The following is a 26,757-nucleotide window of genomic DNA, read 5'->3' as shown; positions in this document are numbered from 1 at the left end:
AATCTTTTCAAAAAAAGTCAAAAATACAATTGATCTATTACTTCTTTTGTTGAAAGTTTTCTTTCTTTTACTTCACTAGTATCAATCAACGCTTTATGAGGGTATACTGGCCAGAATTCATCGTTTATTTTTGTCGAGTTGTTGATAGCAAATGACTACCGCCGATGGTTTTTTTACTTAAACTTATCATTTACGCTTCGCGAACTGAACTTACATTAACGTTTGTCATCGTCTGCATTTCACCTGTAGCGACATCTCTCAGTAGAAACCCAGACTTCCTTGAGCCGTTAAACTTTGAAAAAAAATGCGCTAAGATGAGCCGTGTCTTTGGTGCAAAGTCACCGAGAAATTTTTCTGAGCAACATTTCCGAGCAACCATACAACAAATAATTACAACAAAAAAAATCCCGTTCCACAAATCGTCACGAAATTTTATTCCATGTCTATTCCACTATTCGAATCATCCTCCAACAATCGCCGTTGTCTTCTTTTATAACCGTGGATGCCAATCGCTATTACGCCAGCGAATATAAATGCAGCGCCTAGCACCATTCCAATAATGGAAGCCACCGACAGTCTATTTTCCAACACAAGAATCGTAAAATCATCGAAACTTTCTTCATTTCTTCCGGTTACTCTCGCAGCACAGGTCCACAATCCAGTGTGGGCATTGGTCGCATGTTTTACGATTACGGAACAGTAACCATCTCGACGTTTTCGGTTCGGATTGAAGTAATACGTTTCGAGAATTGCACTAGATACCATAGAACGAAAATAAAATTCTAATTCGACCAGGATTCTGTGGGTCAATTAATTGAGTTTACTTGTTTGTGGTGACGTTCTCATTCAAACTGAAACCCGTTCCATCTGGTAGAACATATCTGCAGTGTTCGATTGGCAGATTAACTGGAATCGATGTACATTCGATTATAATTGGCGAACCTATCATAACATCTTTTGTTATCGACGAAGCGACCAAGTGAGAGTCTGAGCATTCAACATAGAAATTTTTGTTTTTAAATCCTCAAGCAATTTCTGATAGAAGATAGATTTCCTTACCGGATATTCGTACGGTGAAATCTTTTTTCGATTCAATTCTAGCTATGTCCGTGTTCCCCGCATGACACGACCATGTACCGCTATCACTTATATCTGCATCCATCAGCTTAACCCCACAATCACCCAATTTCAAGCCAGTTCCATAATACTGATATTCATCTGAATCAATCAATTCCGACATATCGGATACAGATATTCGTCGTCCGCTGGGATGTGTAAACCAACAATAGTCTATAGCATGTTTGGCTTTGCATATTATCTTGACAATCGTTCCATTCAGTGCGTAAACATTTTCTGCAGTTAGTTCTGAACGATTGAAAATCAAGAATAAGAACAGTTACACGGCCGAGCGTTTCGATACAAAACTCACCATCTCCTGGATCCAATATTGTGTCACTTGCGTCTAGAATGGCACCCATAGTTCGCAAGTTAGAACCTTCAGTGTAACCAACATAGCATTTCCATTCGGACCGATCGACGTCCGTTGGCTCCTCAATTGTCATACCACAGTCGTGTTTATGAATTCCGTCGCCATAATACCTTCCAATCACAATTGAGTCGTAAAAATGTGCAAATGTTATTGCAATCAGTGTGTCTTCAACAGTTCAAAAATTTAAAATTCAAATCCCTCATCAAAGGTGATGCCATATCATCGACGTAAAATAGATTAGATACGAGACCAAACAATGACTGGACTAAATACACGGAGTTCATAAAAGTGCCAGATTCAAATTTGACTTCAGATAGTCAAGTCAGATTGATAACATAACAATTTTGCAGGTGCATATTATGCACGAAATGTCCGGTCATGTGCCCTTGTAAACGGTCTTCGCAATAGCCTCGTCCACTCTTCATGTACTTATAAAATTCGCGAGACTTAATAAAACAATGTGAATTAAGGATGAGCGGGTGACACTATTTTACCGATTCGCCTCCAGGGTAAGTCTCCTATCCGCTCACCCTGAACAGACTGCAAACACTTAGTGGTTAATGCTTCCATATTTTACCTGTATCCCGTGTTCCCTATACCCTCGTCCATGTTAAATCCAACATCGTCGGCCAGCCGAAGAAATCGACAAAATGTTATGACCTTTTTCGAGTTAATTAGATTGCACCGTAAGTGTATCTTATTTAGTTCAGTGTCACGTTCAACGCCAACATCGAGCTTTTCCTCTAAATAATCGGAAAAGCGATAAGTGTGATGTGAGTAGATACTTCAAACAACAAAACGTTAAACGAATACGATATACGTACGTTTAACATCGACATTAATTTCAAACAAATGCTCGTCCGTTTTCCCATCTATGCCTGCTATCACTTTCCACACACCGTTGGCATCAAGTTCTTTATCAATTTCGGGTATCAAACATTCATTATGTTGAGGAAATTCGGCTCTTTCCTCATCTGGCCGTAAAACGTAACAGTATCTCGTTCCCTCCGGCGAAATGTCCTCTGACGTTGAATAGATTTGACCCGGTGAATTAGTTAAATGATTTTCTGAAATTCCATGAATCAAGTGACCAGTTGACCGACGACATATAAGTTTGGTTTCATTTACCAATCACATCAACTAAAGTAATACCACGAGCCCGTGAATTTGAATGTGATGATGTTAAACGCCAGTGTCCAGCGTCTGTTAACGACACATTCGTTACTCGAATGCCACAGGTTTCGGTTGTCCACTTTTTTATTCTAACATTTTTTGGTTATAAATATTAAAAAATTAACGATTCGAGGGACAAGCACAATCATTTTCTAACTTATTCGATGTTATGTTTTCCACGTCCACATCATCATTGCCGGGAGAACGAAAGTTACAATTTGTTTGACCGGTTACAGGTTTGGATATTTTAATGAATAAATCTTCTCCCTCCAGCAATTGAACTTCATAGGGAAGTGACAATCCGTCTGCCACATCTGTACGCGTAAAATAATTCTGACAACGAACTGATGCTGACCAGTATCCAATGACCGACAAAAATATAATTTTTTTGATCGAATCCATTTTTTATTTCTTTTCAAATTTACAGTTCCATTGACGTTCTCGATTTGTTGCATTCAACCGTATCGTTTCATTTGAGCTTGAATTTGTACTTATTCATTGATTTCGATTAAATACTTGCAAATTATGTGATAATGGACACAATGTTGCTATCGGACAAGCTTAATTTTTATATAGCAGTTAGTGTGTATGTTTAATCGTGATCGCAGTCCAACACAATTTTGAAGATAATTCACTTACCTCGTGAAATGATAGAAAATTTTCTTAACTGAATTATCATTCCGTCCGGTGATTGTATTGTATAGTCCATCACAGACGTGAATTCCACGTTGTGATATCAAATGCATCCAATCTTAAATTGGGATTACTATTCAGTACTGTTTGATTTACTGGTAAAGCTTATCTCGACGTCCCTACAGTTCATTCCAAGGTCATCGGTGATCACTTTATGGGGATTTTTAAGCTTCAGAAATTAGTCCAGGTGCTAATGTGACGACAAGCATCTCCACGGAATTTAAATTTACTTCAACTTGTGGTGGACGTCAAGCAACACACCCAGATGAAGTTCAACGTGTTTTTTACGTCTACAAAAATTGGTGATAGAGTATGAAAAAAATGTGCAGCTAAATTTTTTGCCCGGCTAAGGTAAACCGGTAGTTCCGGTAATTTTTCCGCTTTGTTGTTTGATAGGCACACTCTAGTGTGTGTGTGATAGCTTCGTGTACAGACAGTAAAAAGGGACTCTTAATGTCAAAAGTAAAGGGACTCATAATGTCAAAATAAAGCAAAGTTGACGTTTTCGTGTTAGTGGTGTGTGTGATATCATTTTTCAATGAATTTTGGGTCATAATTCCTCTACGTAGTCTACCTCTATGGGCACACTCAATACCGAGTAGTGTCACTATCATAGTGGTCAAAATGCCTCAGCACAAAATATTTTCGTCGATATTTTCGGTTCAGTATAAGACAAATGGCTAAATGAAAATGCCAAACTATAAACAATTGCATTGTCAATATTATTATGTAAGCACACCACTTCGACCTAGGTCATTAGATCGTCAATCCAACACATGTCTAGCTAATCAAATAAAAAAACAACAACAAATTATTGTGTAAAAAATAAACAACTTTTAAAACCAGGAGAAACTTAGTCAGAGGAGTATTTCCGTAAAACGGTCACCTATCCAATTGAATTAGTTTTTCACAAAAAACATTATCTGAAATATACGCATTGGGTGTGAAAAACGGTAAATTACCGGAACTACCGGTTTACCGAAGCCGGAAAAAAATTGAGTCATGCTCTGTAACCTGTTCATACTCTATCACCTATAGGTGATATAGGTGAAAATGTTTCCTGAATATTCAGAACTGCTCGAAAAACCCAACATTAGTCGTAGCAGGTAATCATTGAGAGCGGCTGCTATAGGTAATTTCTTAAAAAATTACCGTCATTGAGTAACTTTTTCCAAAATTACTCACCACAGGTAATACGTTACTTTCTATGGGTAATTTTTCCAAACATTACCAATTACAGCTGATCTATTACCTACTGCAGCTGTAGTTTTCAAATCTTTTTCCTCAGTGTAGGACAGAAAATTAAATTAAGATCTTGAATCCGACTAGATGGCGTAAATGTTCTCATCGCGCCGGAAAGTATGCTGAGTACCGGATGTGTGTTCCGCCAAGGTATTCGGAGTATTAATGTTAGATGCAAGGACTAATTTAGAAAAAAAAAATGTTTTTCTAATTTTTCCCTAATATTCCCAATGGGACATTGAACTTTTGACATTTTTTGTATTTTGATTAAGAATGTTATTGTAAACAAAAAATTGTTCTACACTATTACAGAATTTTCAAGTTTTGTACTTTTAATTCATATTTGAATTACGGCTACGACCCAAATTCAACCTAAAAGCAAACCTTTTTCGTGAGAGAATTAAGAAAAAATGACATGAGAAGAAAAGAGAGGCATATAGAGACGTATAGTCTTTTTTATGTTTGACTGATCCTTGAAAATCAGAAAACAATTAATTAAAAATATAAATGTTTATAATTTTGCGATAGTTTAGAATAATTTGTTGCTTAGAATAATGTTGTCTATCGAAATTATTGAAACTTCAGTCCCCCATTGAAAAAATTTCAGAGTTTTTTTTTACTAAAAATAGTGTCTGGGTGGACATCAATTTTGTTTTGTATGCAAATTTATAGGTCGGCCCGAATACTTACTGACTGAATTTATTTTATTTTCAATTTTCTCATTACAATTCTCTGTATAACATTATTTATAATTCCAATATCTATATAACAGGTAATTATACTTCTCTTCTCTTAAACATTACAATAATTTTAATTTTATCAAATTTATTTATTAAAACGGATGGAGGAGAAACGCTATTGACTTTGAGACAGAGAGAAATATTGATTAAAAACCAGTCGGAACCTGTATGATTGTTTTTATAGTAATATCTCGGTTCACCGTATCTTGAAAACATACGGACAAACTTTATCACACCAGTTAGTGTTTGTATGAATTACTGAAATGGAATTGTATGCACCGAGCTGCAAATAATAATGCAAAGCGGTAACGAAACTCCTATATATTAAATGGTAAAATGTTTGTTTTCCGCTAATATTATCCGATCATTATGTTGCTATAAGTAGGAGATACTTGAGTTAATAGATGAAAAGTTCAGTCCACTTTATGATTTTACAATGCACTTCCATAATCATAAAATGGATTGAACACAACTGAAAAACGCTAGGGTATGATGGTTAAACAAAGACATTGGCATTATAGCAGCGGGTATTTATGTATGGCCGATTGAATCAAAAGGGTGATTTTACAGAAACTTTGCAAAAGTACAATAAGATTCAACATTAGGATGACACTTTTTCGTTTTGGCTGACCGTTTCCTCTGTTTTCACACATCAGTGTATAATAGGAGCGTCTTCTCAAAAAATCTTACGTGTTAAGAGAGAGAGAGAGAGAGAGAAAGAGAGAGCAAGATGTGAAATAGTGATTTATGCAACAAAATGCGAAATGGTGTTGGTCGTATGAGACGGAATTTCGTAATTTTGTCGGGGGAAAATGGATTTTTTCAATGGAAATCATATCTCTACCGAATAGTGACATAGAATGTTGGTTGTGGAGTCTACCTCCAACATTCAATTTTACAATTTGCGGTAAAACCATAGATTTAAAAACTGGTGTCGATAAGTACTCCATTCTTAAGCATCATGAATTCAATAGTATTTGTGTCTACTGCTTGGAAACGTTTCGAAATTGTTCCGCAGATCAACATTGTTTCTCCGAATGAATAAGATTGTCTTTCAATAGGAAATTAGATTAATATCAAATTGTACAAAGATTTAGAAAGATATTTTGTTTTTATTACGTTATTACTAAAGTAAACGTATATGTTGAGTGAGTTGCGGGAAATGCGACATTCGAATACGGACAACATTGTCTGGAAGGGCCTATTTTCGGGAAATTTATTTTTGAAATTAAGGTTAAATCCTCAAAAATAGGTCCTACTATTAGGTCAATGTTTGTTCATCAATTGCAAACACTAAGCCATTGTTGATTCTTCTTTTTCTTCTTTGAAATTTACATGAGTTACAGCAGATATTAATCCGTGCCCACATACCGAGAAGTTTTATATTTTGGAGTTCATTTGTGTACATTATGAGTGAGTTGTTCAGCAAATTCCAAATCTGCATCTATCCTCACATTCAGCAAATTATTGTGAAAACAGTAAGTTGACCTCCGGCAGTAGTTGCTGTGACGCTAGGTCAGTGCAAAAAACACAGCAGAAAGTCAACAAAGGTCTTTTGTTTGTAATTTACTTGACTTGGTTTTCTATGTTCGAATGTTCCACATCCCGCCACTCTCACTAAATGTTTTTTGGTAGACGAAAGAGTGTAAACGATGTGGATGTATATTGGAATGTATTGTATAGTGTATATTAGTGTATACTAATGGAAATTAGCTTTATATAAATCCAATGTAAATGTTAAAGTTTTATTGTCTTATAAATGTACTTATATTTTGAAGTTTTTCATTTTTGACTTTACTTCTAGTTTGTTCTTATCAGTTTAATTGTTAACATAATAATGTTTCCAAATAATCTCAGAATTTTATTTAATTCTTTAAAACCATTCACATCAATGGATTGGTTCTTTTTCATTGGTCGTAAGTTTTAGTTTAGTATGACAGATAGTAGATTGTAGTGAATATTTCGGGAACACGTCTTTTTATTTTTGTATAACATTTTAAAGCTAAGACTCACTAGTACTACATAAAATCCTGTCACAAGTGCGGTCGAAATTCAAAAACTTTGTCACGCAAGTCTTTCTAACGCAGCGTCATTTTCATACAATAAAGCGTTGAAATGTACTTTTCAGTTCACTTTTTCATCGAATTCAAATTCAAATTTTAAGCACACTTACGGCGCGGCGTGATTATTTTTTCTGTGAATCCAATAATGTGAATACAAAGGCTCAGGATGTCAGGGTTAATTTTGGGAAATTAATTTTCTAAATTTTTGGAAGTTTAGAGAAATTTTAGCAAATTTAAAAATTATTTTCCCAAAAATAGGCAAAAAGAGATTAAATATCTGACGAAATAAATAAATCACTTGGTAAAAGAATTGAATAAAGACCCATAGTGACACATTCCGTCGAAAGTAGTGCTTAAAGCATGAAACGTACGGTTTTTGAAAAATGTTTTAAAAAATGTCGCGGCCAAACATGTGTCACTAAAAGTTCTATGGAATAGAGAACAATTATATCATTTGTTTGTTCTGAGGATTGCTGAGGTCAGATTTATCACTGAACATAATACTGGAGAAAAGTCAATTTAGTTATCTTAAAGGGACCGGCGACACACTAAGTAAATTTTGTTGCAAGAGCAAAGAGCGAAATTTTGCCGCTGCGATTGAATGTTCGGTCACAATACAAACGAATTCACACTGACACAATAGTATATTACGCTCTTTCTTCTAAGTTTCTCGTTTTGACAAATGTGGGTTTTGTGGAACGAGCCGAAGGCGTGAGACATTTTACGTGTTACGGCAATGTGAATGGCGCTTTTCTCATGAAATATGTATTTTCATTGCCTAATCACGTAAAGTACAACACGTACGTGAGTCCAAATTTTTATTCCCACCCAACGTCCCAACTCCTCAAAATATAAATTTAGACCTACGTTTACAATGTACTATTACATGCTCGTGAACGGTAAGTGAATTTTTAGTGTCACAAATAGTGACGTAGAGTGCACTTTATCGTGCATACGCAAAGCAAGTATGTAAACCAATATAAACTCTGTTACGATAATTATAATGAAATGCTTGTTATATCATCACAACCGCCACCCCGAAATATGTAATTTTTTTTGCTTAACCTGCAATGACAACAGTAGAATCGAGAAAAAAAATCACATATGGCCTGAAAAATAAAATTATAATTTTCCCAACACATAAAAGCATTACGCCGGGATTATCCCTTTCACTTCAACAGGATATGTCCCATAGAATTCTTATACATAGAACGGAGCCAATTATGTTTTGAACGCTTAAAGGGTTATATTCACGTACATATATATCCATCATACACATTCGGCTTAATCCCGGATAGCTGAAAAATGTTCATCGAGGGCACCACGTCCCAAATATAAACCATTTTACAATTTTCAAGTTTTCCTTTTCATTGATTGCCGCAGAGCATGCCACATAGCCACTGGTTTTCGTAATGATGTTAACATTTGATTCCAATGCCTCAGTCCCTTTCCACTGGCATTGCCGCCAACAATGACATGACCTATAGGAATGATTTTGATTTTGTTATTATCGCCGTTAATTTCAGCACCATTGACCACGGTCAGACGAACTTGAATGGAATTTAACATATACGGTGGTACACTGAACGTCATCGATTCGTTGAATATGGGACTGCGTTCGGTACGTTTAATAGACGTCTTCTTTTTGAACACTTTCCGATCGCTTTTGAGTAGATAAACCTTTTTTGTTGTTGGGGGAGTGGAAGGAAATGGAACATAGAGGAAAAGTTAATCATTTGAGATCGTTCATTCAAATGTGAAAATTGATTACTTTTACAAAGACATTGTTCAGTGTATTGTGCTGTTCATCGTCATGTAATTTCAGATTTCGTGCTTTTACCACAACCACGGTAAGTCTCTCGGCTGTTGGAAGATAACTTATGGAAAACATTAATTCACCCCACACGCTATTGTTGTGGCGAGAGTCTGACAACGATAGCCATGTCGTTATTGGTTTGGTGACGTCGCTAATTTTCAATTCGGCTTCGCCTGTAGATATGAAAAAAAAAATGGGAAAAATCTAGAAATTTGCTACTTTACTGTTGGCTGCATCGAATTCATACCTAAAAGCGTATGTACACTCCCGCTATGATATAAATGAAACCACAGTGAACGACGTGCTCGTTTGTTTGTATTTTTGAGCCAAAAACAAAAAGTTTCATTGTAACTAGGACACATCGAGTTTTTAAATAACTAAAATCGATTGAAAATTAACCATTAATTCTTTTTTTGGTCATACAGTTTGCAAAGTTTTCCCACCACCCGGTTATCCGAAAAACAGGAATTTTCGGTTCGGTTTGAAAATTCCGGTTTTCCCGTAAAACAATATGAATAAAGCCAGACTCGTCTAAATTGATTGATTTGATTATAAGCTCACCAAAAATAAGTAAACGGAGCAATAATATACAATTTGTGTGAGAAATGATGTTCGAGAGATTTTCTGATTTCAGTGCAATTCGTATACAATTGCCTCGTTTACATATTTTCGGTGAGATTATAATCAAATCGATCAATTTTGACGAGTCTGGCTGCATTTCATATTGTTTTTCCGGGAAAACCGGATTTTTCGGTTCATGGTTCGGTTCAAACCGCACCGAAAATTCCGGTTTTTCGGGAAACCGGCTCACGTCAGACCACCTACATTACCTTAGTTTGTAAAGCTCCCGTTTCATCAGGTACCAAATATATTCTAACAAAAGTATCTACATTTTCCGAATTAGGAGGTCGAATGAGTTCTTTGGCTTCCATGACAGTGACTACTAATTCCACTCCTTCATCAGTTAACGTATTCCTGGAATTATGACAAAAATCAGATTTTAACCTTAAAACTCGAAACAGATGAGACTTTGTTATACTACAAAAACGCCCGATTACATTGTGTCTCTCGTGTAAACAACAGACATTAATTCCGTATTTTACTTTACCGAAATCCATATTTAATTTTCTTGTACGTTAAGCCGTAATTCTAAACATTTTCCACTTTTTTTTTCTTCGTCTTCTTCTTCTTTTGTTCCATTAACCTGTTACAGACGGCAAGCGACCATTTTCGGGTCTATTACTTTCATCGATCAAAGTATTTGCAATATGTTGATTTAAAATCTTGTGCTTCAATTTTTAAATTTTTACAATATAAAGAACCATATCACACAGAGCTTGTTATCATTATTGTCGTCGTTATCGATAACAGATGAATAGCCGTCTGTGACAGGTTAACAAATTCTTCTTTTGAATGAAATAGAAATCCACAAATCCGTTCTACTTCTTACAAATATAGACGCCTAAGGGGCTTATCATATACGTGTATAGACGAATCCAGCTTATTTTATTACTTTCCATTGTCGCACATTACAAATGAAAATCCTCCGCACCAATTTTCCTTTAACTTTGACATTGTCGATGCAAGAGAATTTCTTTCTTTGATGCTTCTTCTTCTCCTTTTCGTCGTATATATCGTCTCACTGTTTATTTGTGTAAGTAAACACTACATTTAGTTCGATAAAATTGGGCATGGGATCGTTAAAAATTTTGCAAATATTTTGACATTGACCTAGACCGACTTTTCACGTAGGATGACGGTACCAGTCTCCGGATATGTAGTCGGACACCAATTGTTCTTTGATTAAAAAGTAAATCGATGAAAGAACAATTGGTGTCCGACTACCGTAATCATTTCTTTGTGACAGAAATTGTGATGCTGGTAGCAATCTAGTCCTAAGGTAACACCAATGATTTGTCATACTTTACCGCACTTGTTTCGAAATGAATGACATAAATTTGCATTAGTCTATTGTAGTGGAAAATCGCGAAAATCATATTGTGCGAAAAGCATATTGTACACCTCGTTGCACAGGTCGATTTTTGTAGCACGTGTCCTAATTTTGTCCTAGTGTTACAAAAAACCAACGACTTTGTGCAACTCGATGCACAATATACTAATAATACGTTTTGTAAGGAAGTAAACTCACTTGTCATATTGCAAGCCAATGCACAGCATACCAGTCACGGCTGGCGTTTCCAGGTCGTCTAAATTGGTGCAAAATTACAACAACAAGAAAAATGAATTAAGCAAAATACGAAACTCCTCAAGACTCTTGAGTCAAGAGCTTTAAATTAAAATTTACCTAAAATGACCGACGACTCGGAATTGACGGACTCACAGGACATTGCCCGGATCAAATTGGCATCACTATTTTCCTTTCCAATTGCGAATTGAGATCGAGTTAAACTCGAATTTGATCCTTGTCGTGATAGTGACCTACCGAATGTCCACGTTTGTGACGCACTGCGATTCCGTTGATTCATCAGATACTGTTCCAGATACGTTTCGGAGAGAGTCTTGTGCAAGTTGTTGCGGAACGGATTTGTTGAATCATTGCTGGTCGGTAAAATGATTTCCGATTTTGTATTGTCCAATGGCTCCAGCATTTCCGTTTCGGATAGTGACCGATTGCGAAAGTTTGTCGGTCCACATGTGACGAAATTGTTTTCGAATGCATTTGAGAGAGACGAGTCCGAACATTTTCTGGCGAAATCGAAAGCGGTAAGTGGTAGCTCGTTTCCATTCGGCTTCGTTTTTTCGTCACTTTTCGCTTGAAAAGCGTTCGCCACATCGGCATTGCATTCGTATAAAGCTTTTTCTTTTTCTACCGTGAATATCGTTTCGCTCCAAAATGAAACCGGTTTATCGACTTGGTCAGAAGAGATTGTCTCGCCAGCATCATCGTGTTCGGTAATTGACGCGGTACCATTCAAAAATGGATTCGTACATGAGCGAGGTCCATTCGTAATTTTTGCAACCGCATCCGACAAATTAATGGGCGTTATGGTTCCAGCTGGACTCGACATTTGTCTTTTAGTGACCGGACGTGGAATTATCGTATTTAACGGCACGAATGCATCACAACTGAAGTAAATTTTTGTTGGCAGGATAGAAATTCACTCAAAGGAAAGAATCATGGACACATACCTCTGCTGCTTGACTGGTCGATCGATCGACGATTTTCTTCGATTTGTACTAGGCGCAGGTGCTGGTCTCAACGGCTGTGGCGGAATATCTACTTCGGGTATTGGTATATTCCACGTCGGCGTAGTGACCGAAGTTTGACCAATTTCTTTGTAATCCCGATCAATTGAATCGAATCTTCGAAAACTGCCAGTCGAACTGAGCAATATATCGGAACCAGAATTGATCTGCGAACACACAGAATTGACGCTTATGATTGATGCGATCCAATAATTTCGCAAATGAAACTACCAGATAGCCGTTGGCATTGAAGATTTTATTTTGTGACAGGCCAATTTTCTCCTCCTGATTCGAGCATACCCAAGATGTGGCCTTAGGACCAAATAAATGGCACACAAACATGATCATTAATAGAACTACTACAATAATAGCCGCACTAGCTCCTACCGCTTGAATGCTGTCCATTTGGAAAATATTTACCTCAAATACCAAACTAATCCTACAAATAAACAAAAAAAAAATGATGTCATAGGTCAAGCAGGGAAGCACTTAATAAGAGACTTCATATACACACACTGTAAACATCCACTCTCCCACCAGCAAAACCCCTGAACAATATAAACCAATTATCGATCGAAAACCGTACAGTTGATGAGTTTTATTTAATTAATTTCCGGAAGACCTTGCTCCCCTCATCATTGAGTCAACGAGAATGCCACCTGTGAACTAACAAGCAGACATCTCGGGCAAAGAAAACAAAATTCGAAAATAACAGTGTTTCTATTGCGTTAGACAAGTACATCTTCACACTAATTGAACAAATATGCCAGCCTTATAGTGCCTATATAGAGATTCCCATCAAGGAAATTTTTTGTTTACATTCATCGTACGGTTACATTTATAGCCTACGATGTATAAATATATTGTGCACCGTACGATGGCAATAAATTGTAAAGTTTGATATTAGAAAGCTACTTTATTTTATATAAGACTCTGAGTTGTATACCATTTGTGTACTATATGCCTGAAGTATGAACGTTGAAGTGTGTGCTTTTCAGTCTTTTTTTTCAAGAGCATCTCTTAATTTTATTGTCATCGTTTCAAAAGAACAAATCTCAGACTGCTAGTGGAAGTTTGTTTTCAATTGGTTCGGTTAATTCAATTCGTATTGTTTCGCAGATGTAAGAGCCCCGTTTTTGAAACGGTTGCGCTATATGCGCAAAAATGCTGCTCTAATTAAATACGTTTCTCCCATTCATTGTTCTTAAGTTACGAACACAAAAGTCTTTAAATCTTCAAAAGGTCTTTAAAAACATTTTTTCAAAGTTCTTCAACGTTTTCAAAATCTTGGATGTTTGGCAGTAAAAACCTTTATTTGCGCAATTCAAATTGTACGACTTTAGCAGTTGAAATGTAGAAACCTTCGCTGAATTTGTAGCCTACATTTGTGCGTTTTCATTGTGTTTTCGATGTTATCTTGACAGGGAGAGAAAATTGAAACTCAACATGTTTTATGTTCTGTGAAGTTGTTGTGGTTTGTAAAGGCCAACACACACTAGCATCTAGTGTCAGTTGGGAATATGATATTTCTATTGTTAAAACCGGTTTTAACCGATTTTAGCTGATTTAAACAATAGAAATAACACTAGATGCTAATGTGTGTTGGCTTTAAGCGATTCCACACAAATGTTTAAGACAAATCGACTCATAACGCTTTTGTCCGAAAAAATAATATGTTTTCTATCCGCTTCCTTTCTGGAAAAAGCAGGACCATTGTTCTGCGTTAAAATGTGTTGGCTTTTAGTAAAAATAATAAATGTTTGTGGTAGTGTAACCTCAACTACGAGAAAACGAAATAGTTCACTAAATTTGGCACAAATTCTGAGTTTTCTCATAGGAGACAACATCATCACAAACAATTATAACCAATTCTGAAAGCCACCAATTCTTGACTCAAAGCGATGTACCCACTTTTTCCAAAAAGGAAGCGGATATGAACTTATCATCGAAAATATATTATTTTTATTCACAAATTTAGGTTACAATTTAGCGTTGTGTCGATTCGTCTAAATAAATGAAAATCTAGATTTTAGCATTTCATTCTTGTTGCAAGCGCGTGTCTAACCAAAATTCAGATAAGAAATTTTTTTATTCTTATTTCATCAACGAAATTCTTGTGGAGTCTTTTGAAAACTGTAAAATTCCGCAATGACCTTAGTGGTAGCTTTCAGTATGGCTAGCTTCGAGAAACATTATTAGTTTCGCAGGACCCATTTCAGGGAATATTAGTTACTCAAAGTTACCCAAGATTATCACTTTCAGTAATTTTAAATATTTTTAACAACGTAAAGTGCGATGGTGGTGATTATAACTGCTTTACATTTTTTAAAAAGATTTTTCTAAAAATGCATAATCAAAACGACAATCAGTAAATAAATTTCTTGTGAAGAATTGAAAACAGCTGGTTTATACACTAGCTTACTTGTACACCATCACATGAGTACTTTGTTTACACAAAGGCGTTATCAACCACTTGAAGTCAATGTTTTTACATTTTAATTTTAGCCAAAAAATCTCTAACAACAAATAAAAAGTCTTCATAACCATACAAGAAAAATACGTTTTGCGAAGAAATTTCATTTCACGGACGACTTTGACTTCAACTTACTTGTTTGCGAAAAATTCAAATGTAAAAATATTGTAGAAATTGTGTACAGGTGGCGCTGTCTCAATTTTCATGATTAATGCTTATGCATAAACAAAGTATGCACTCATGTGGTGGACAACCAGCTGTTGCTAATTCTGTACAAGAAATTCATTTAATGATTGTACAACTAAAAACGCACAAATATAGGCTACAATTTCAGCAAAGCATTCACTTCTCTTTAGCAACTTTGGAAGTTGGAAAAACTTTTAAGAATTGTAAGTTACTGGAGAATTGCAATAACTCATTTTGAAAAATGTAATAGAAAAACGTCCATCAAACGTCTGCTCCTTCTCAGAACCCGTTAGCTGAAAAACACAGTCATGACATGAACTGGTACGTTTTGACTAAATATATTCAGAGCAACGTCGAAAAACTGCATAAAAGTGCTTAATGCGTTACCCGAATCGCATTCAGTGTTTTCAAATTTTCTTTCAGATAGATTCACAAGAGGTATAATTAAACAGCGTATACGTGACCGAATGTCTTATTCTGCAATATCACAACTAACTGGGACTCTGGGCCGCACTGGCTGTCAAAGGGCACACCTAGTGTTGAATGTAAAGAAAAATACAAAATGTTCCGTTAAACTAACTATTAATAAAAAAAACATTTAAAAGCTTAAAGTCAAAGGTGCGGCAGCCCAGTATGACCAGTTCGGACCTGTAAAGGACTGCAGTGTGTAATATCACTGTCCTAAATTTATATTTTCAATTTATCAGAGAAACATGCTGCCGCATTTCTTTGAAAAATTAAATCAGCGAGGAAAAATGGTATCTACAGCATAGACGTTATACGTAGATCAGCGTTATACCACAACAAAAAAATTTACCTTTTTTCCTATCTAACAAAAAATCCTGTTTCGCTAACGCGAAGAAATGTGTGCTGTTATACGGTTGAAAGGCTCAATTCTTAATACATGGTTTTGTTGTTGCTTTCTTCAGAACACTTTTCTGCTCACTACATTTACTTTGTATCCACATCTCGTATCCACAATACATTTTAATCAAAGGCTTTTTTATGTTCCATTTTTCACAGTTTTTCGTTTTGTTTTTATATTCAAAGATGTTTTGTTTGTGCCACTTGAATTCATTGTCACTACATTTTCGGCATATTTATTTCATTTGGATTGTAAAATATATCCCTGCTGTGGAATAACTGCAGAATAACCGATAAACACAAATGGAATATGAACGTAGCCCGCACTTGTTTCGTTGCAAAAATAGAAAGTGTTTGTTTACACGCTGGGAGTCATTAGTTTAGCTTATATATATGTACAACATAGGGCAGTTCAGATGAACCGTTAATTAAGAATCCATTTCGTTTCGGTATTCCTAAAACCTGCCTACCCCAACTAACTAACGATCCGACAACGGAAAGCGGATGGTAAAAAAAAATTCAATAAAAGTTTTCTCTTTCTGTAAGCGGAAATTAAATTGGAAACTTTTATATGTCCCTTTGACCACGGTAACAGAGTAATAACAAGCAATGAGGGAGATGAACCATATTACACTTTGCGGTGTTTTAGGTAATAGTCACTGCGTCAGGAATACATTAATACGCAAGCTATTGTTCAGGTTAATAGCAGTAGTATTCAGTAGACACTCATTTCGTTGCCAAAATCTAAACATTCCATTTAAAAATGAGATGCGAGAGTGCTGAATTATGCTTCGATGGAAGGAAATTCTGTGTTAGAAATTTAAATATTGAATTTGTCGCTTCAAAAATCACTGAACTTCATAAACACCACTAATAGCACTGTAGCGAACTACATTCGATTATTCAAATGTGCAGCAATGTGGTGCAGAAGGTAAAATAGTATATTACTATACAAGGGAAGGAATTTGATATTTCGTATCCAGATGAGTAAAAGTGTTCGAAGGCTTTAGCCCGAGTGCAGTATGACGGTTTCCTTTACGAAGGAGGGAAAGACTTTTCCCTAGGTACGGAAAATCCATTTTCCCTCCTTAGTAAAGGAAAAAATATTTATCTCCTAAACACCTCCAACACCTCCAGCAGTCACGTTTCATTTAATGTGTTTGATACTGAACCCTTTTTTCCCCGGTAAAATACACTCTCCATTTCCTCAGTTCGGAGCAAAAGCAAAAAAATGAGTTGCAGAAGGATTTTAATTTTGTTCGTCGACCTTTTCCATTTATTTATTGTTTTGTTTGTTTATGTTCGTTCGGTGGGTATACCAAACCGATGATATACCAAACACATCACCGATTCGTCGACAGTCTCGCAGTGAAGCATTAAAATGCAGCGAAATGTTTATATGAAACAGGATTTTGCATTTTCGGCAGTTCGTGTACGTTAAAAATTAGGTCAAACACAGACATTGAACGCCATATGTATCGTATTATGGAAAGTTAATTAAACCGATGATGTTTTATGCAAAAAATATAAACAATTTCAGAACGCTCAGAATCAATGGTCCCACTAGGGGTTTTTCTAGACATATTATTCTTATACCATTACCGTTTCCTTGGGACGTGTATGCATTAAAATTTGCTACTAACACTTTCTATCACATTATATTTGCACGGGGTGTATTTATTATTTCGCTGTTGGCTGTGCAGTTGATAAGAATACCAACCAGTACAATTCTTTTTGCATTCAATCTGAATTTTTGATTTATCAATGACACAATGAGCCAATGTTTGATTTAAAATAGACAAAACTTGCCGTCTTGCCACTTAAAATTAGATTTTCAAATTTACTAAAATACAATTTCTGGTTTAATGCAATGAAAAGAAAAGAAAAAACAATAATCACAACTAAGACATGTAAGCTCCGTGCACTTTTCACGCCCTTAGCCGTACAACTAGGGGAATGCTTTATTTTGCTATAGTACCACAGTTCAACAGATCAAGATTGTTTTTTGCGCGCATGTCCGTTAATGGAATAATTTTCAAACAATGTTACGGCTGCTTCACATCTTTTGAAATACATGCAATTTGTGAATGTACTGGACATTAAATTATTTTTTAATTTGTTCATTTGCAAATAAAAAACGTTGCATCGTACACACAAAGGAAATCAGTCGAAAATTGATATTTTTCAACGACGGAAATTGCGTTTTTTAGTGTTGCAAACTTATTGATTGCAATTCTAAAAACGCTGCCCCACTGATGATGTAAAGCATCCTTAAACGTATTTTTACAGGATGTTTCTAATATGTTTCTAAATTGTAGGTTTTTAAAAGCCCAATTTGGAACCGTAATATTTCGATTTTCTTTCGATTTTAAAGCTTTAAACATTTGGTGACGCTTCAATAAAAATGTTAATGAAATAGTCACTCTCGAGGTCACCCTGTATCCATATACTACACTATCGGCATCTTGACATTTTCAACAGATGTTATGATAAAAAAGCTTTTACAAACAAAAATATTCAATTCGAAAGCTCTACTGGAAATCACAGAAAAGTTCGGTTTGCCGGAAGTGATGGCGTTGCTTTACTACGAATGGTTATGCACACCATAGTATAAATTTTTACAGAGACAATTTTGAAATGTTTTGACGAAAATTTTCGTCATTTTGATGATATAACCCTTTATAAGGCAACGGAAGATTACTTCGACAATTTTCCTGACTGCTCCGAGGATGACTATGAAGATGAAATCGATCCTCTTCTTTCTGTACCCAACGATTTTCTTTATGAAGATGAATCTGATTTAGATACCTGGGGGTACGAAGACAACGATTCGGATATGGAAGAGATGGAGTGGAAAAAAAACTAAATTCGATGAAAAACATATATCGGATTCCGATTGTGACGACGTCATGGAATTGATAGTTACGGAGACGAATCGTTACGCTCTTCAGACAAAATCAAAGAACTGGAAACCTGTATGTAAAATGGAAATGTATAGCTTCTTCGGCATGCTCATACTTATGGGTGTTCACCCATTACCTGTTGTCGATTTGTATTGGTCGAGCAATCCTTTATTCTACGTGGAGCCCATTGCAACAAATATGACATCGAAGCGATTCAAATTTTTTTTTGTCAAATCTGCATTTGAATGATAATGAGAGCATGCCTGAGCCAACAGATCCCAATCGTGACAAGTTGTTCAAGATTCGGCCACTTCTGGATAAATTAAATCAATTGTTTGGATCTTCTGCTGTTGGTACGTTATGTCAAAGCATAGACGAAAGTATGATACTGTTCAAAGGTCGTACTTGTACAAGTTTGATGTTTACACTGGAAAATCATCGGCTCTACCTGATGGAGGATTAGCGGCTGCTGTTGTGCTGTCACTGTGCGATGACATCAAAAGTCAATTGATCCACGTAACTTTTGACAACTTCTATACATCGTACCATTTGATGGAAGAACTTTTGTCAGATGGAACTTATTCGACGGGAACTGTTCGTAGCAATCGTAGAGACCTGCCAAAAATAGCGAGAAACAAGAAGAATGATATGAAAAAAGGAGAATTTAAATGACGGGTAAAGAGCAACGTAGTAGGCCAAAGTGACACTGATCAACTCACTGCTCCTAGCATGAACATAAGAAATATTTGGATGCTGATGAAGTCACAGTAGGCACTGCGTTTCTTTCTTGTGAACGAATACGATAGAAGCAACTGAAGATGGGCAGTTCTGTACTGTCCTGTGACCGCCATCGTATTCGAAGGTCGAAACATCTCTCTCTCCTTTAAATCATTCACTTAACGTGAACCGTGGGTAAGGGAATAGCGCTAAAGCTCTGTTTGTTCTCCTTTTATCCGTTTTGTTTTCTTTTTCTTTTTAGACAGGAAAATTCGACAAGAATTGCATTAATCCTTTGGAATTAGGAGTTTAAGGTTTGAGGAATTCCAGCTTTGTAGTTAAAATGGTTAAGCTTACGGTTTTGACAAATGAAAGATTAATGAAAGCGCTCTTTAAGAATCAATTTTTTTTTTTATAGTCAAAGTAGTTTAGCTTCTCGTTTTAGTTGGTCTACATTGTTGTCTGTATAGTTCGTTGCCAAATCGCAACGTTAAAAAGACCTGAAAGATGCTTTGTAGCAATCTATTGTTATTAGATGACTTGTTTTCGTTGTATGAGTTAAAACAGACAATACAATCAATCTTAGGCGGTAGCTCTCATCACAAAAGCCTCCAAATTGGACATATGTCAAATGAGTGTTCATGCTAGGAGCAGTGCGTTGTTGTTGCTGAAACATTTCGCAACACTCAAATTTAATCGATCTACAGAAAGTTGTTTCTTCCACTGCAGTCATTCGACAGACTACTTTTAATTTTGCAAAAAGCGAAGTTGCTGTAAAGACAATAATTGACCTGGTGGAAAGATGAAGAGGAAATCATTTCTCATTTTCATAGATAACTTTCAGGTCACGATAGTGAGTCAATAAGGGAGGTACCGCATATACTTTTTAGTTGATTTTCTTGAAGAACTCGGAAAATAAAGAGACCCGTGTTTTTTCTTTTCTCGAAAAAATCAAAATTCGAAAAATTATCACTGGTTGAAGTTGAAAAAATTTTCACACCCGATCACACCCGCCATACAAATTGTTGTTGTAATCGTCATTTACATGGGAAGTATAAAGTGCCCTATAGAGGGTACTATTGCTCGAATCAAGAAAGACAAAAACACGGGTCCTTTTATTTTCCGAATTCTTCAAGAAAATGTAAAAAAAATGGAAAAAAAATCTTTTTGTACCTCCCTTATTCGGAAATACTATCGGCTCACTAGTTTTTCATTCATATGACTTTCATTCTCTGACTCTAAGTGAATCTTTGTTTTTACCGAATAAATTCAAAATTTAACGGATGTTGTCGAGACAATGGAGCAATTTTATTTGGCTTGGCCTAAATTTAAGCTGTACCTTTCTTCTGCAGGTCCAAAAACAAGACTAGAAAATTTGGTATCAAAAATCTTGAGCGAAAATACAATCGACCCTCCAGAAAATGTGTTCGCGGTTAATTTCTGGTAAAGAAGGGCAACGCACACCAAGAACAGATTTTATTAACTGTCATTTGGCCTCTTATGTATTTTGTGTGGAACGTCCGTAATGACATTGTATCAACATAAAAAACTGAATTTATATGTAAATTTAGGACTACTGCCAAAGAGTTGAGAGTTGATGACGACAAAATCGCAAATGACTTTTTAAACTATTAGAGTTTTACCTCTTGAGACTTGTATACAATGACAAAGTAGGGATAGACGGGCCCTTCATAGGTGTTTTTGTAAATTAAAGTTACTGTATTTCTAACATCTTTGCTTCATCACTTCATTCTTTGCGCTCTTTTTTCGGGTGAAATAACTTCACTCTGGTGAATCCATGAAATGTCAAATGGCAATTGATTTTTGAGTAATTCTGATTGTTGATACCCTATCTAAGTGATACACTTAGACACAAAATATTTTGAAACCAGTCAGAACCAAGCGGTAGACAAACTGCTCGCACACGAAAAATCAAGTCTGCACTGATTCCCATTTCTTTAACCTACCTTGTCTGGCAAAACCCCTGAGAATTACTCACCTCTATTTTGGTAATTGAGTTGTGACTGCTATGTCGACTTAAATTGCGGTGTATAAATGTTTCATCCTAGTTTTGGCTATAGCAAAAGCACCGCCAATTTTCAATCGTAATTTAGTCAACACCTGATACATTTTGAGTTTTCCGCTCAAACTCTTGTGCTCAACCATGTCACTATGTTAGTATTGGTTAGTATATACGTATGTACACAAATCATCAATGTGAACGCATACCTGTAATTTGTATCTGTCAAATCCGTCAAATAACACCGTGCGCCTGAACAAAAACAAAAACAAGAAAAACACGCCACAAAAATACAAAATCGAAAAATCAAGTTTAATTTATAAGAAAACGAAGATGCGAACGAAAATTGATGACTGGGAGGGATCTGCATTGGCGAATGCAGCAAAAATATCGCACCTGGTTAACGAAACCACAATCGGTGCGACTGTCCAGTCAAATGTTCCAATTGAGCCAGTATCAAACAATAGCAATGTGCAGCGAGAGCAGTCTAAAGATCAGTGGAAGCGCGATGTTTGGCACACAGTTGATTTGGAAACAGAGCGAAAGCGCAGCCATGGAACCGCATTAAATCTTATAGACTGCCGAGCTATTCAAAATAAACTGGCATTGAGAAATGCTGAAAGAATGCGCCAAAAGCAGATTCGGTTGGAAATGGCTAAGCGTCAGGATAAAATAATTGAGTTGGAGGATATGATGGAAAATATGAGACTCTCGAATCTTGAGAAATCGTCGAAAAAATTGCAGAAAAATTTATTGGAAAAGGAACATCAAATCGTGCAGGTAAGATGAGCAGCCAGTTCTAGTGGCAATCCTTATTTCTTAATGACTTGGTGACAAGTTGACGTAAAGTTCTGTACATGTTACTGCTCTGCAATTGAGAGCTTCTAAGAGAAAACAACAACCCATTTTTTGCTCGTTTCAGCTGGTTGAACAGATGGAAAAAAATGCGCAGCTAGCCGAAGAGCAAGCCAAGCGCGAAATAGAAGACCACAGCAGAAAAACGACAGAGAAGATCAATCGTTTAAAACGGGTTGAGGAAGTCCGCGGTTATTTCCAGTCGATCAAATCGTTAAAGGACCTGTTCATCATAATTTTCGAGAAGTTTGTGAAAACGTGTATTTCGAACCAGCAAAAGCTTCCAAATATCCAGAAATACATTGAGGCTAGGGAACGATATTTGCAGCGCTACGAAAACCTAATAAAATCGGTCAATTCCGGAAACATTACGTCGAGTGAAGTTGATACGTTGGAAGCAATTTGCGATGAAATCAAAGAGATGCAGCGCTCTGTTGACGAGGAGGTACAATCTGCAGAAGAATTGGAACGCACAATTGCCGATCGGAACGAAAAATTGAGACTTGAAGAGGAGAAGCAACAATTGGAGCAGCAGCAGCAACAACAGGGACTACAACAGCAACAACAACGTCAGCAAGAATTACAACAGCAACAAGTTCAGCAACAACAACATCACCAAGTTCAACAACAACAAGTGCAGCAAAGTAGATCTGACGTGGACACAGCCGATGGACCCAGCCAGATAGCTTCGTTGACCGTTTCGCATGGATTTGCTAGCGATGATAGACTTCGTCATTATCAATCAACAATGCAATTCTACGAAAAGTATGCAGAATCCGTAAAACCTCTACAGAATGACGGTCAAATGAAAAAATTCAGATTCGATTTATCGAAATGTGTCAACATCCTGGCAAATTCCATATCGTCTGTAACGCCGCGACATTTACAAGACAAGTACGATCGGTTTGCACTACTTTTATCGGGCAATAGCATTGAAATCGGTGGTACTCGCGTCAATCCTCAGGAGCATCCGCTAGGAATCCGATACGTTAATTTGTTGGTCGCGAAAATGTTCGTGGTAAGTTGAGATAAAGACGTTTACTGTTTCTAGACCCTCTACCGTTAGACTCTCAGAAACAACTAACTAATCATAAATCGACGAAGCTTACAAAAAAAAAACCCATACAAACTTTACAGAAACAGGCAGATTCTTCGTTGGCTCTTCTCAAAGCTAATCCCCATACCATTGCATCTTTGATTTCGGCACTATGGCAGAAGGTAATTTCATCAAGAATATTTGTTGTACCAATTGATTGTAGACGATCTCACTGGTCTCTTTCAACTAGTTTCCAGAATTTGGTACCCTTTTTTTGGCCTATTTATATAAGCATAGCCCGTTGATTGTACCATATCATATACAACGGAGACCGAACCAGTCACATGAAGATTATTTAAAGTAAATGATTTTTCAACTACTTAAGGAACGTTACTTATAATCGAATCTGATTTCCAGATCGCTGGGCTATACGTTCAAGGACAATGAATGCGAAGACAAGGTGAACTTTCTAAAACGTCTCACCGGTTTGGTTCGATTATATGCTTCGGTAATTATTTCCAAAACACGACGGTCTGCCAACAAACCACATCCGCACAGCATCGAATTTGCCTGGATTTGGCTGTCGAACGAGCTCAATTTAGGTATGACACGAATACGAATAAATTCACACGCAGTGTCTGCAAATTTGTTAATTGAATTGTTAACCGACGCAAACTTTTTCATAGATCCGATAAACGACATTAGTGCAACGATGTTGTATGAATTCATTGTCATCACCGGTTCACAGCTGTGGACCACTTATCAACTTCAGTTTGTAAAGCTGATGCAATTAGTTCGAAATGCATACATGCCCAAATTGAACGAGACCGATTCGGGTGGTAAGTAGAAGTAGATTCTAGTGAATTATACTGTGCATTGGATATGAAAGCTAGCGTGTAACTGTTATTAGAGACAAATTAACACTGATAATGGAACACGATAATGAAACAATTGATAGAGATCACTGTCAACATAGGTCATTCGTCAGACTATTTCCCATTTGGAGAAATGCGATTGGTCTGTTGGAAAGATAGAAGGAATTTGGCACTTAGCTGCATTAAATTTTATTGGATAACTAACAGAGGTCATGATAGTAAATAAATTCTCCGAAATACTATCGACTCACAAGCTTTTCGTTTGTGTGAATTTTTGCTCTTCCCTAACAAATTCAAAATTTAAGGGATGGAGTCAATATCAAAAATAGAGACAACCAATGGAGCTATTTTATTCGGCCTAAATTTATTCATCGAAAATTGTAACTTTCTTCCGCAGGTCCGACAACAAGACTAGAAAATTTGGTGACAAAAATCTTGAGCGAAAATAAAATCGATCCACCAGAGGATGTGTTGGCGGACAATTTCTGGTGATGAAACCCAATTCAACTAACTCTTTATTTTGTTATCAGAAGAATGAAAACGCTGGGGAAATAAAATTGTTGACGACAAAATCTCTAGATTGCAAATGACTTTTGTTTAATTTATGACTGGACTCCCGCTGCTTTTAAAACTACTAGAGAGCGTACATCAACCATAACGAAGAAAAGTACACAGATTCTAAGCATATTGGTAGTTACTGAATTTCAGCATTGAATTGTATGCTTTGTTAAATTTGTGTAATCTGACACGAATTCGCCATTTCATGCGAAAAAACGTCCAGCGGAAATGACGTCATTTTTTAAGAAAAAAGCCTATAGACACCAGCCAGACCTTTTCCGGCTTATTTATTCCACTGATTTCTTGATCTGTACGAGAATTCAATTAGCAAAATTTTTTTTTGACTTTGTGCATTTTCATCAAACCAGGTTTGGAGATGTCTGTATTGAAATGTTGGAAGACCGATGGTGAATAGCTAAATGTATCCCCCAAACAAACCCTAAAGGGTGAAAGTGTGACGCAAGTCCATGTTTCTACTTACAAAATAACTGATACCGCTGAGGGTGACGCTTTCTGCGCCTCAACGCAAAACTTTTATCAACAAAAAATTGACCCAAAAAATTTAAGAAAGAAAATTTTAGAAAAAATTGCGTCACATGTGGCAGATGTTGAGGAAACTAATGTTAGGAAAATATGTCCTGATTCTGAACTTACTATTACATAAACTTTATTCAAGCATGCCAGTGTTTTGGTGAATCTCTCAGGAGATCGGATGAAAAACAAAGTGTTGATGGTGAATCTGTCTGGACAGCTAGACATGATCCGATTTTCTTTTAAATGTGTAGTTAGAAACTGAATTCACTCCGTAAGTGCGGTCGAAATTCAAAATGGAAAGTGCGGAGGTCTTTTTAACGTAGCGTCATTTTCATACAGTAAAGCGTTGAAATGTATTTTTTGGTTCACTTTTTCATCAAATCGTTCACTTAAAATTCAAATTCTAGGCACACTTACGGTGTGAATAACCTAGTTAGTCGGACTCTACGCCAATTGAGGGTCAGCTCTTTGTGTGATTGTCCTTTACCACTTACCTGGTTGGCCTAACGTAATCTAGGAGGCATAGCAATTGAAATACATTGCTTGCTAGGTATGGCGAAGTCGGAGTCGGAGTTGGAGTCCGATGAACGAGTTTCTTAGTTCTTTTGTTTCTACTGATATTTGACAAAAAACGAGCCGTCAGAACAGTCGGAGCGTTTGCTGCGACTGAGCCCCGTACAAACCCGTATATCTATTGCGTACGTGACCCTAGTGCGTCTGTCACCCTACTTTGACCGTAAGCCTATTGCGCCGGTTAATGTAGTTTAAGTAAAATTATTATGTAATATGTACATCTTACAAATTGCGCATAGCGCAATTACGAAGCCCCGTACGACGTTCCTTTCAAATGAAACAAAAATTTCAAATCGCCCTAAAATTTTATTTTTTTGAAGGGCCTAGTATCGGCCTCAGTCCGAGGATCCAAATTTAATTTTTTTTTCAACTACATTCTATTCGGCCTTTGATTACCTCCCAAATGAAACAAAAATTACGAAAAACGGATGAAATTTGCTCGAGTTATATGTAAAATACACATAGGGCCCTAGTAGTGGCCTTAGTCCAAGGACCCAAATTTATTTTTTTTTCAACAACATTCTATTCGGCCTTTGATTACCTTCCAAATGAAACAAAAATTACGAAAAACGGATGAAATTTGCTCGAGTTATATGTAAAATACACATAGGGCCCTAGTATCGGCCTCAGTCCGAGGACCCAAATTTAAATTTTTTTTCAACTACATTCTATTCGGCCTTTGATTACCTCCCAAATGAAACAAAAATTACGAAAAACGGATGAAATTTGCTCGAGTTATA

The 26,757-nt window shown here is 36.4% G+C and overlaps 3 protein-coding genes and 2 long non-coding RNA genes across 7 annotated transcripts in view; 3 read left to right on the top strand and 2 right to left on the bottom strand.

Annotated features, from left to right (window-relative positions):
* Positions 1–6,054, top strand: part of LOC119067403 — a 31,040-nt gene extending 24,986 nt beyond the window's left edge. Inside the window, exon 4 of the long non-coding RNA XR_005085938.1 lies at positions 6,036–6,054. This is a non-coding gene — a long non-coding RNA (uncharacterized LOC119067403). The remainder of the gene's footprint in view (positions 1–6,035) is intronic.
* On the bottom strand, positions 327–3,148 carry LOC119067401. Its single transcript, XM_037170347.1, has 8 exons — positions 2,820–3,148; positions 2,618–2,754; positions 2,314–2,556; positions 2,067–2,232; positions 1,430–1,599; positions 1,060–1,365; positions 825–987; positions 327–754 (listed from the first exon to the last, which is right to left on the bottom strand). Exons 1-8 carry the CDS (start codon positions 3,062–3,064, stop codon positions 433–435), a joined length of 1,752 nt encoding a protein of 583 aa, XP_037026242.1. The 5' UTR covers positions 3,065–3,148; the 3' UTR covers positions 327–432.
* Positions 6,055–7,658: 1,604 nt separating the features above from the next.
* On the bottom strand, positions 7,659–17,881 carry LOC119067400 (synaptotagmin-12). Of its 2 annotated transcripts, XM_037170345.1 has the most exons (10): positions 17,667–17,881; positions 15,900–16,225; positions 12,655–12,862; positions 12,367–12,590; positions 11,522–12,303; positions 11,366–11,423; positions 10,047–10,191; positions 9,464–9,593; positions 9,172–9,389; positions 7,659–9,080 (listed from the first exon to the last, which is right to left on the bottom strand). In XM_037170345.1, the coding sequence occupies exons 3-10, from the start codon at positions 12,826–12,828 to the stop codon at positions 8,754–8,756; spliced, it is 2,058 nt and encodes a 685-aa protein (XP_037026240.1). In that variant the 5' UTR covers positions 12,829–12,862; positions 15,900–16,225; positions 17,667–17,881; the 3' UTR covers positions 7,659–8,753. The 2 variants fall into 2 exon arrangements, with proteins under 2 accessions (XP_037026240.1, XP_037026241.1); XM_037170346.1 differs by lacking the exon at positions 17,667–17,881 and having other exon boundaries at positions 15,900–16,228.
* On the top strand, positions 13,128–20,719 carry LOC119067404. Its single transcript, XR_005085939.1, has 3 exons — positions 13,128–13,137; positions 20,346–20,360; positions 20,425–20,719. It is a non-coding gene; the product is annotated as an uncharacterized LOC119067404 (long non-coding RNA).
* Positions 20,720–21,816: 1,097 nt separating this feature from the next.
* On the top strand, positions 21,817–24,939 carry LOC119067398 (nucleoporin Gle1). Of its 2 annotated transcripts, XM_037170343.1 has the most exons (8): positions 21,817–21,968; positions 22,002–22,366; positions 22,509–23,459; positions 23,579–23,659; positions 23,728–23,837; positions 23,895–24,079; positions 24,164–24,316; positions 24,750–24,939. In XM_037170343.1, the coding sequence occupies exons 1-8, from the start codon at positions 21,920–21,922 to the stop codon at positions 24,842–24,844; spliced, it is 1,989 nt and encodes a 662-aa protein (XP_037026238.1). In that variant the 5' UTR covers positions 21,817–21,919; the 3' UTR covers positions 24,845–24,939. The 2 variants fall into 2 exon arrangements, with proteins under 2 accessions (XP_037026238.1, XP_037026237.1); XM_037170342.1 differs by having other exon boundaries at positions 21,817–22,366.
* Positions 24,940–26,757: the final 1,818 nt, after the last annotated feature.

This window comes from Bradysia coprophila (genome assembly GCF_014529535.1).
Source record: "Bradysia coprophila strain Holo2 chromosome X unlocalized genomic scaffold, BU_Bcop_v1 contig_12, whole genome shotgun sequence".
Lineage (NCBI taxonomy): Eukaryota > Metazoa > Arthropoda > Insecta > Diptera > Sciaridae > Bradysia > Bradysia coprophila.
The sequence above is the reverse complement of the archived record's forward strand: the minus strand, read 5'-3'. Positions and strand labels throughout refer to the sequence as shown.